Source organism: Neophocaena asiaeorientalis, unplaced genomic scaffold (assembly GCF_003031525.2).
Source record: "Neophocaena asiaeorientalis asiaeorientalis breed wild unplaced genomic scaffold, Neophocaena_asiaeorientalis_V1.1 scaffold429, whole genome shotgun sequence".
In the NCBI taxonomy this organism is placed as follows: Eukaryota; Metazoa; Chordata; class Mammalia; order Artiodactyla; family Phocoenidae; genus Neophocaena; species Neophocaena asiaeorientalis.
Window position 1 is genome coordinate 2,722,210 of NW_020173550.1, and position 12,072 is coordinate 2,734,281.

Genomic DNA, 12,072 nt, shown 5'->3' on the forward strand with positions numbered 1-12,072 from the left:
TTTTTTTTTTTTTTTTTTTTTTTGGAAATAAACAAATGTTTGCCATTGTTCATTACTTATAGTAGCAAGAGATTGGTGTGGTTAGATTGTGGTATATCCATAAAGTGAAATATTATATAGATATTAAAAAATAACAAAACTCTTCATATAACGATATGGCATGATCTCCAAAATATGTTACTAAGTCCAAAAAATGGGAATTCCCTGGCGGTACAGTGGTTAGGACTCCATGCTCTCACTGCCAGGTGCCTGGGTTCAATCCCTGATCCGGGAACTAAGACCCCTCGTGCTGCACAGCACAGCCAAAAAAGAAAAGTACAAAAAGGGGCATCCCTGGTGGCGCAGTGGTTAAGAATCCGCCTGCCAATGCAGGAGACACGGGTTCGAGCAGCGGAGCAACTAAGCCCGTGCGGCACAACTACTGAGCCTGTGCTCTTGAGCCCGAGAGCCACAACTACTGAGCCTGCAAGCCACAACTACTGAAGCCCGCACGCCTAGAGCCCATGCTCTGCAACAGAAGCCACCACAATAAGAGGCCTGCACACTGCAACGAAGAGTAGGCCCCGCTCGCTGCAACCAGAGAAAAGCCCACGTGCAGCAACGAAGACTCAGCGCAGCCAAAAGTAAAATAAATAAAACAAAATAAATAAATTTATTTAAAAAAAGGAGTCCAAAGAGCAAGTGAAAACAGTGTACATATCCTACATTTATGTTAAAAAACAAAAGGATGTGGTGAAAATGGAATAAATATACATATCTGCATATGTATGCGTAGAATATCTTTATAAAGACACCCAGGAAGCTAATTGCCTGCAAAGAGGGGGTGGAGGCACTAATTCTGAACCTTTCTTTTTCTGAACCTATTACCTTTGTTTTAAAAAAACAGTGAAAGCAAATAAAAATTAAAACACATATATAATCACTGTTTAGACCGGGTCATGGTTTCCTGCAAATAGTGCTGACTCTCAAAATTACTTTCAAAGAATATTGTTGAAAATTTTGTTTTGTTAATGTTATATTATTGATACTAGTTAGAACTTGTATCAGTGTGATCCTATGACTGAGGTGCATGTTTCCTTCATTGTGGGATATATCTTACAATTTATCATGAAAATAAAACACTTGAGTCAGCTAATTTAACCTTTGGTAATTATATATTTGGCTCTTTAGATTCTCCTACTAAATATTTAATTTAAAAATAATGATTGGGAGGAGTATTGCATCATGTTAAGAGCATGAACAGGTTCTAGTTCTGCCACTTACTAGTTGCAGCTTTGAACAAGTGAGCCCAGTTTCCTCAGCTTTTTATTTTTATTTTATTTTATTTTTTTTGTGCGGTACGCGGGGCTCTCACTGTTGTGGCCTCTCCCGTTGCGGAGCACAGGCTCTGGACGCGCAGGCTCAGCGGCCATGGCTCACGGGCCCAGCCGCTCCGTGGCACGTGGGATCTTCCCGGACTGGGCCACGAACCCGCATCCCCTGCATCGGCGGGCGGACTCTCAACCACTGCGCCACCAGGGAAGCCCTTCCTCAGCTTTTTAATGAAGATTATGTACCTACTTCACAGGGTTTCAGTGAGGATAAAATAAGGTAATTTTATTGGTTAACACTTATATAGAACCAACTTTGTGTCATACATTATTCAAAGCATTTTACATATGTGAATTCATTTAATCCTCACAGCAACCTTGTAATGTAGGTGGGTATTATTATTAGGCCTATATTATAGATGAGGAAGTAAAGGCACAGAGAGTCAAGTAATTCGTCCAAAGTACTATTGCTAGTAAGTGGCGGAGCTGAGGTTCGAATCCAGGCAGTCAGGTTCCAGACTCCATTCCACTGTGTTGAACACTTAACTCACTGATGGCACAGGTACACTGTGCGCCTTCAACAGATTTCAAAAATAAAGGTGATATAACAATAAATATTACTATACAAGGATTATATATCCATCCTAGAAAATACAGCTAAACTAAGTCATCTTCAGTCTAACCCCTCAGAAAATAAAAATGTTGGTATTTATATACATATTCATAAACTTTAAGAAAATTAAAATGGTAACATTCTGTAACCCATTTTGGTTGTGCGCTTTGTTTAATTTGATTTGTGACTTCCTGTTTTAATTTACAAAATGGGTTAGGACACTGTATTACTTTCTGTCTTTCTCCAGACTTGGTAGTCTTCTGGAAGTAGGCTAAGGAACTCTTTTGAGTCATTCTTTGGGTTGAAAGGCATCTTATTGATGTAAAATGGTATTTGGAGCATGAATTAATAACTAATTAAAATCCCTGCCTATATGCAACCTTAGGACTCTTACAAAGGAATTCCTTATTGATGTTGGCAACAGGGGGAACTCTGGCTCCATGGATTTACAGGAGAAAAAGTCAATCACTGGCCACAAATGAAAGGGTTTTTTTCCCTTGATTTTTTTTCCTTTAACACACTTTTTGGCCAGTGCTGGGTCTACTTCAGAGATAGCCAAGCATGTAGTGCTCAGATACAAAGCAGAATACAAGGATGTAATTGCAAGGAGATAGAAAGATGCAGAAGACATGGCTCTTATTAACTTGGATGTTAATAGAGTTAGCATATATTGTGAAATAGATGATCTTAACTGCCTTTGTGGTAATACAGAATGCTCTAAAAGTTTATAAAGGAACTCACAGCCTCCCTTAATGCCCTCAAATCCTGATCAGTATTGGCAGTAGACAGTCTTCACCTTCTGGGATGAAGCACCTTAAGTGTGGTCCACTGGTTACACCTTCCCTTTAGGGATCTCTCTCCAGTCATTCCTGCTACCCATGTACTGCACTCTGGCCCAAATCTGGACACATCACCCTTCACATTATTCCCCAAAGCCTTGCCAAGACCAGGCTCTGATACTTGAACATGTCTTTTCTAAAAGCATGGAGATTACAAGAAGAAAATAAACACAGAAATAATTACCAACTAGATAATCTGACTCACTTGCTATAGCATTGTTCTCTGGGGCCTGTAGGCTTTGTCTCATCTTCACAGAATCTTGGAAGAGAAGGAGCTCACAGTTCTGTAGGGCTGCCTGCCTGTATAACTTGTGGCCGTTTCCACCAGTATGCACCTTCTAGCATATTGGCTTTTTGAACCCAAGGCCAAAGAAGAAAACATTCCCTTTCTCTTTAAACTAAAGCCATCTGCCAACTACTATTTCATGACCTGTTCTTTTTAGATAATTGTGGAAGCCAACCCACTGTCTGCCCACTGGAGTGTTTTTTTGTTCTGTAGCCTCAAAATGACAACCACATCAAAATACAGTTCACTGAGATGAACATTTTTACATAAAATAAAATCAGGACATAATTTGCTTGAAGACCTTAAAAATCATGAGCAAAAATATTATTGACATTTTATTGATGACGCCTAAAACTTCAGTTTCTATTTATGTATCTTCAATACCACCAGGAAGTCTTTTTAGACCCAATTCAGACTCACAAGAGACCATGGGGCATACATGGCATCCATCCTAGAAGAGTACAGTTCAGGAAGGGCAGCATCAGGCATCCCTTTTCATGGAGTAGTCGTCATAGAAGTACATGCCGCAGTCTGGAGCTTTTCTGCCTTTTGCCTCCATTTCTCCCACCCTCTCCTAGTCACAGCTCAGGTGCAAGGAAACAGTATCCACATTGGGCAGATTAGGGAGCCACCCTGGCTTAGAAGCCTCATGCATCACAAGTGCCAGTATCTCTTGTAAAAGCTTTATTGGCATAGCTTCTAGGATCCCACGAGGGACATACCTTACGAGTCACCGCACTCAGAGAAGCCCAAAGCTATAGCTTCTGCCAGGTAATTGGGTAATTTTTACCATAAGAAATGTTGCCTAATAACACAGCTGATTACATTCACCTTATCAGGTTTCCAGGACAACAGAGCTAGAAAGTTAATCCAAGGTCACACTTGTAGAAAAAGAGGGAGATTTTGTTTGCCCTTTATCCACAACTTTTCAGAAATATCTGTACAAAGATGATTGTGTTTTCAAATTTGCCTGTAACAAATGGCTTTGGAGTAGCTTCATAATAAACTGGCATATATCCTTTTTTCATGTATGATAAATTTCAACTCTCTTCCTTTGTTTTTCCTTTTTTGATAGGTCGAATCAAATATTCTGAACAGGTGTATGATGCGTGTATGGAAACATTTGACTGTCTTCCTCTTGCTGCCCTCTTAAACCAGCAGTTTCTGTGTGTACATGGAGGAATGTCACCTGAAATTACTTGTTTAGATGACATTCGGAAAGTAAGTAATCTTTCATTAGTCTCATGGAGTAAATATGCTTTTAATTTTGTTTTTTATTACAGTCAACTAATTTGTCTTTATTGCTGAAAATTTTTAAATACAGATAATTAAAAGAAAATGGAAATCACCTGTGATCTTGTCATTGGGCAATAACTACTGTTAACATTTTCCTATATATCTTCCAGAAAATGTCTAATTTTTTAAAATAAATTTATTTATTTTATTTATTTATTTTTGGCTGCATTGGGTCTTCATTGCTGCGCACGGGCTTTCTCCAGTTGCAGCGAGCAGGGGCCACTCCTCGTTGCAGTGCACAGGCTTCTCCTTGCGGTGGCTTCTCTTGTTGTGGAGCACGGGCTCTAGGCATGCAGGCTTCAGTAGTTGTGGCATGCAGGCTCAGTAGTTGTGGCTCGCAAGCTCTAGAGTGCAGGCTCAGTAGTTATGGCTCACGGGCTTAGTTGCTCCCCAGCATGTGGGATCTTTCTGGAGCAGGGTTCAAACCCATGTCCCCTGCATTGGCAGGCAGATTCTTAACCACTGCTCCACCAGGGAAGCCCAGAAAATGCCTAATTTTTAACGAAGTCTGTGCTTTTACCAGCTAGAAACATATTTTGAGTATAACCCTGAAACTTTAAATTATGTAGCAATAGGAAGGAAGAAAGCCAGGGTTCTAATCCCTGTACTGCCATTAATTGTGTAACCTTTACCAAATCACTTAACCTCTTAGATTTTCTTCTCTGTAAAATGAGGACGTTGAAATGGATGGTCTGAGGACTCTCCCTGCTCTGAAATTCATTGACTTTGACATTTCAGATGATAGAGTTTAATTGCCACACTTGCCTTAGTTGGTAATTGTGATTTTCAGGATTATGTATCTTCATGACTGAAAAAAGGTGATCAGTCTTTTTTCATTTATATTGTTCTACATCACCATCTTCTCTTCTGTACCTTGTATTCTCTTACGTCTCTTATATATGTACTGAAACTAAAAAATTTTCTGTTTGTAAAACTTTTCTCTGAATTAAAGTTACTGTCCTCAAGGTAAGAGGGTGTATGCACAGCCTTTTCTGCTGCCGTGTTGTTATTAAATAAACATTTCTCTTTTACATAGTAAATATTGAATTTTACAATTCTGAATCAATTGTATTAATATAAAGCTCCCCTTTCACTTAGTAGAGGTTCTCTTCTTGGCGTTCAGTTATCCTAGTTACTTGTTTTCTCTTGGCTTTCATGCGTTAACCAAAGCAGCAGTGACTAAAGGCTTGAGTTAATAACTTATATTGAAATGCCTCCACTGAATAGAATGGAAAGGATGAAAGCCTTTTGCAAAATAAAACTAGCATTCTTTAAAATAAAGAAATCTCCATTGGAATGAGATAAACAATGAACAGAACCACTCAAAACCCTTCCTGCTGTCATGGTAACATTGGCTCACCTAGGCAATTGAAATAAACTTTACAGGGTCTTTCTAATAAATAGTATGTTTCTATAGTGATTGATTTCACATTCAAATTAAATGAGCACCGCTTTTAAGATTAGGATGTAAGGAGGTCCTTTTCTACTATAGGGATAGGGATATTTATTAAAATTTAATACCAAAAACCAATAAAAATTGTATCTACATTTATTAAATGTTCATTTTCTTCCTAAAGGAAAATTCTTTAGGGGCTTACCGCCCACTCTCCTAATACATTCTTATGGGTGGAAAGGTGTTTTTTGACCCATACCATTTTCCAAAAGCTCTTTTGCTTTCATGATTTTTCTTCTTTTGGCTTTTACGTGTCTTCTAGTTAGACAGGTTTAAAGAACCTCCAGCCTTTGGGCCAGTGTGTGACCTGCTTTGGTCTGATCCCTCAGAGGATTATGGCAATGAAAAGACCTTGGAACACTATACCCACAACACGGTCCGAGGGTGCTCTTATTTTTACAGGTAAGCTAATCCTCAGTTAGAAAATTAGAAAAAGGAAATTGTAACATATTTTATCAAATTATTTTTAACTACATCTTTTGTATCTTGAATTTGTGTCGCTCAGGGACTTCTATTTAATTTTTTGATTAATTGAAGGCAGAAAACTCTTGTTTGTTTTGTTTTTTATATTTTACTAGGTATTATGCCCTAATAAGTGTAATATACTGAACACGACTGAATAGAACATCTTGCAGTGCTTAAATATTGTTGTCTGACTTTAAATGATCTAGATTATTTGTTCCCAAACATCATCTATTGACTTTTTTAAAAATAAAGATTTCTTGGCTCTTCCCTCAGAGATTCTGATTCAGTAAGCCTGAGACAAGGGAATCCTGTTATTTTTTTAGAAAGCTCTCCAGCTTTTGGAACCACCGGTATTGGCAAAGATATAAAAAGAACAGGACATTGTGAACTAAGCCCAGGACATTTCCTGGAAGTTGGTTGTTGTCTTAAATCTCATATGTGAGCTTTCATTGTGCTTTGCCACTCCAAATTAGGGAGATTCAGGGAAGTTTGAAGCCTGAATTTTTTAAAAATCCAAATATTTTATTCTGATAAATAATACCTGTATTTAGTACCCTGAAAAATCTTTGATAATTGCCTAAGATAATGCATTCATTAAATGAAATCCTGCACACAAAAGGAAGCCTCAGTTTTGCCATAGTTTTAACATTCTTCTAAGTAAACTTTTTTCATTCCATTCTGCCAACTTTAGCAGTGACTAATATGATGAAGTCATTTAAATTTTACTTCTCTTTACATTGCTTAAAATAAGGAACATAAAACTTTTTTATTTTTAGCACATTATAAATTGGTACAATTTCTATGGCAGTGAGCTTGACAACATCTCTCAATTATAAATGACCATGGCTTTTGTTCCAGAATTTCTACTTCTAAGATGTAATCCTGTGGCTATACAGTCAGTCCTCATTATTCACGAATTCTGATTTGCAAATTTGCCTACTTGCTAAGATTTATTTGTAACCCTGCAATCAATACTCACAACACTTCTAGTCATTCACAGACATTCAAGTGTACAGAGCAATGGAAAATTTGAGACACCCTGTGCACGTTCCGGCTGAGGTAGAACGTGCAGCTGCTCTGCCTCTTGTTTCAGCCCTCATACTGTAAGCAAGTATTCTTTTTGTGGTCTATTTAGTGAAACATTTCCCACATTTTTTGTTGGTGTTTTGCTGTTTAAAATGGCCCCAAGCATACTGCTGAAGTGCTATCTAGTGTTCCTATGTGCAAGAAGGCTGTGATGTGTTATATAAGCTCCATTCAGGAATGAGTTATGGCACTGTTGGCCATGAGTCCCATGTTAATGAATCAACAATATACATTAAACACACATAAAACAAGGTTATGTGTTGATTAGTTGACGAAAACATTGTGACCAGAGGCTCACAGAACCGTAACCCTGTATTTCCCCTAGGAGCAGTCGTTCAGTATTCACTAACTCAGTTTTTGCAGCAACTTTATAGAACACAGCTACTGCAAATGATAGGAATCAACTGTACTTGAAAACGTGTAAAATGCATGTACAAGTTTTTCATTGTTGCATTATTTATGATGATGGTTTTAAACAAACTAAACGTTCAATAGGAGACTAGTTAAATAAATGCTTGTACATCCAGACAATGGAATGTACCAGACAATGCAATGAGGCTGTTTTTTAAAAATGAAAAAAAGAAAACAAATCCTTTATATACTGATTGGAATAATCACTAGTGTAAAGTGAAAAAAAAGACATAGTAAAAAGCTATGTGTACCGTCTGATGACATTTCTAAAAGGGGGAGTGTGCATACGTGTGTGCATAATTGCTTGAAATTGAATATGGTATCTCTGAAAGGACACTCAAAGAAACCAAGAACACTGGTTGCTTCCAGGGTAGCTGGAAGATAGAGGTAAGATGGAGGGAGACATTTCACTGTATAACTTTTTATATCTTTTAATTTTATGCCACGTGAATGTGCAGCCTATTTTAAAACTTACTTTTTCTAGTGAACATAATAAGAAACAAAGATTAAACATAAATTAAATAATTAACACTTGGATAATTCCAGGATAATTTTGTATTCTCCAGTTCTTCGTATCAAACATTTGCCATTCAGAAAGGTACTAGTGCTAAAAGAATACGATAGGAGAGATGCAAATATCACACCTTTCATTTGAATAAGGTTGGATATAGTATTTGTATTTGCTCCTGAAATATTCCTGCATAATATCATCTTGATATTGATATTACCTGTGAAGCTATAAGTAGGTTCTTTATCTTTTCTAACAGTTTGACAATTTGAAAATTGTGTGTTCAGTTTTTAGCACCTACTACACACACACACACACACACACACACACACATACACTGCTGTGATACTTTTTTTTATATCAAGATACCAAGAAAAGTTTTGGTGTTGTATTATTATTGTGTGGGTTAAGAAAAAAAAAAAAGGCGGGGGAACTCTGCTTCTGTCCTAGGGTTGTCTGTTATCTGTGTCCTTGATCTGGAATGAGGAATATCAGTGACATGGAAAAACGAGAGTGATGATTGCTAAGCTATTAATAAAAGTTCAGTGGTAATGAAAACCTATAATTTTGAAACAAGTTCAACTCATTTCATCTTGACTTTTCCCCTTTCTCCTATTAAAAAACAAGTGTTTTAATTCTGGATTTGTGTTTTCTATTTTCTTTTTCAGTTACCCTGCAGTTTGTGAATTTTTGCAGAACAATAATCTGTTATCAATAATCAGAGCCCATGAAGCCCAAGATGCTGGGTAAGTTATATTAAAACTGTACCATGACTTCCCTGGTGGTCCAGCGGTTAAGACTCCACATTCCACTGCAGGGAGGCACGGGTTCAATCCCTGGTCAGGGAAGTAAGATCCTACTTGTGGTGTGGCGTGGCCAAAACCAAAAACAAACAAACAAAAACAACCAACTGTACTAAACAGCACTGCAAAGTTTTTGCCTTTAACATCAAGACAGACGGGCTGTAATTTCTCTTCCAGGTATCGAATGTACAGGAAGAGCCAAACGACAGGCTTTCCATCACTCATTACTATTTTCTCTGCCCCCAATTACCTAGATGTCTATAACAATAAAGGTAAAGGAGACCAGCAATATTTGAGTTTGAATTTGTGAGTGAGTATATGTGAGCTCTAGTTGAATATGTATGTGCATAGGTAATTTTCTGAATATATATAAATTTTAAATAAGAAAAAAAAGGGTCTTAATTGAAAGAAAGGCCAAGAAACTTAGAATCTGGGCTTCTGCTTGGTTTTCATCTCCTAAGGATTATTGGGCTCTTTGTGAGTATAAATAATGATTACAATAGGTCTGATTTATACTACTGAATCAAAATATAAGAAGAATAAATTACTTCAGGTTCAGGTTAGAACAGTCAGCATAAATTATTGGTTTTGGTGAATTTAATTTATTTATAACAGTACTACCTCAATAAAATGTCACTGTTTGGTGTTTTAATGTCTGTCTGTTAAGCTGTTTTTGCTCTTAAGAAATAATACTGTTAGAATGAATACTCTACAAAAAGTCAGAAAAATCTTCATTTTAGTCCAAGCCCTGCCAGAAACTAATAGTGTGACTTTAGGTAAGTCATATAATCTTTCTTAACCTCAGTTTCCCATAGAAAAAAGATAAGTGGATATACACATGCCTTTTGATCCAGAAATTCTACTTCTAAGACTTTTAGTCTATTTTAGTCATTTTTAAAAATTTAACTTTTATGATTCCTAGTTCATAAGTTTTGTATCAGGGCAGTGGTCTACTTAAAAACCTCCTCTGTAACATGCCTCTGTAACTATTTTGCCGTATGACTATAAAATAATAGAACTTTTAAACAAACATGCCAGAACAAATATATCCAAGTGAGTATTGTCCCTTCAAGGTAGTTACCTTGGGAGGTTATACACTTATTCCAACAATGCTGCCCATTGTTCAAACATTTTTGGAACTCCTCTTTTGGCATTGCCTTCAGAGTCTGCGACACATTCTTTTGATTATCCTCAATGATGGGAAATCTTCGTCCTTTGAGGGTGGATTTGATTTTTGGAACAGCCAAAAGTCATTCGGAGTCCAGACTGATGAATAAGGTGAGTGATCAAGCTAGACGATACCGTTTGGGGTCAGGAACAAGGTATGATTATAAGGTAATGAGACTGGTTTTTCTTGTGTTGCTTATAAAATGGCTCTGGAGGCAATTCCAAAAGAGGAGTTCCAGAAACGTTTTGAGTGATGGCAGCATCTTTGGATTAAATATACGGTAAGGCAGCAAGGTATATTGATAAGAGCACTGAGCTAGGAGTCCGAAATCCTAGTCTAGTCCTGCTTCACTTTTAAATTCACAGTTAATGAGATACTTAACTTCTCTGAGCCTCAGTTTGTCCTTAAAATAACTGTGATATAGGCTTGTTAGAGATAAGTTGGAATAATCAAAATGAATATTAAAAGCATTGGTCAAACTATAAATTGCTCTACTACTATAACACTCTACTGTTATTGTGCCTGGTGTGATTACAGCAAAGGACCACACTCATCTGATATATAAGGTCTGGTGTGTTTGTCGTTGGTGGTTTCTTAAGTCTCATTACTTTATAGTCATATCTTGTATATGCAGTTTGGGAGAGAAGTTTAAAAGAGGCCCACAATATATTTACTACTTCCTCTATTTCAGAGTAGACTATGAAATGGCACATCTCATTTCAATCTGTTTTGGAACAGTTATCTCTGAATGTCCTTAGTGACTTGCTGTCCATTTTAAAAAGACATTTCTTTGACTTAAATTCTCTTCCAGTCTTATATTTTCTTTTTGCTACTTGTCAATCTTTCCTGAGTCAGCTATCCTATAATACTCTGCTCCTCCCTAACTCCATTCTTTCTTATTTCCTTTTTCCTAATATTTCCAATACATTAGAGACTTAGTTTTTGTTCTTGTTTCCTCCCTTATGAATGGTATGTGCCACTTATGTTGTCAAACTTCCTCAAGGACAGTGTCCCTAGTCCTCTTATCTATGATGAAGACTTTCCCTTCTTACTTCCTTTATTAACCTTACTATTAAAAGTGTCTATTGAGGGAATTCCCTGGCAGTCCAGTGGTTAGGACTTGGCGCTTTCACTGCCAGGGGCCCGGGTTCAGTCCCTGGTCGGAGAACCAAGATCCTGCAAGCTGCACAGCGTTGGGCAAAAAAAAAAAAAAGTGTCTATTGATTGCCCAGTGGATTTATCAGTGTGCTAATCTGAAACATGTCATCTAAATCAGCAATCACTTTACTAGCTTACTAACTGCCAGTTCATTCTTTGCCATATTCTAATCTGGTCTTGTTCTTGATTATTCCTTTAGTAAACTGTTAAAGTCACAGTTGATTCTGAGTTTTTTGTTGGCTTTGACATAATTGGTAACATACTTTACCTTGAAACAATCTTATTTTCCTTGGTTGTTTCTTAACCTTTGGCCGGGGGGAGGGGGGCATGTGGCATCTAAAATAATCTCTGGTGGTACTCAGTTATTCACCGCACAAGTACCTCTTTTCTTGAAAAAGGCAACTCTATCCCCCTTTCCTTCTTCTCTTTCTTTTACTGTTGTTTTTCTTTCTTGTATATTCTTTAGACTTATTGGTACCAACAGGCATTTCTTATTCCACTGGTTACATGAAAGACCTTTAAGTCATGATTTTTAAACATCTCTATTTCTATTTTTGTGTCCACCTCCCACCTCTTTTTCTTGTGTAGATTGAGGGAGTTGTTGAATATTTACATATTCATCTAACCTAAGTAAAATACATATACTTGAAAATAATGGGACATGTACATTGTAACC

At 37.2% G+C, this 12,072-nt stretch overlaps 1 protein-coding gene across 5 annotated transcripts in view; it reads left to right on the forward strand.

The window, feature by feature from the left end:
• Positions 1–12,072, forward strand: part of PPP3CC (protein phosphatase 3 catalytic subunit gamma) — an 88,978-nt gene that overhangs the window by 56,293 nt on the left and 20,613 nt on the right. For all 5 annotated transcript variants that reach the window (XM_024747708.1, XM_024747704.1, XM_024747705.1 and 2 more), the window contains exons 5-8: positions 4,124–4,269; positions 6,060–6,199; positions 8,936–9,013; positions 9,248–9,342. In XM_024747708.1, the coding sequence (XP_024603476.1) occupies positions 4,124–4,269; positions 6,060–6,199; positions 8,936–9,013; positions 9,248–9,342 (459 nt within the window). The remainder of the gene's footprint in view (positions 1–4,123; positions 4,270–6,059; positions 6,200–8,935; positions 9,014–9,247; positions 9,343–12,072) is intronic.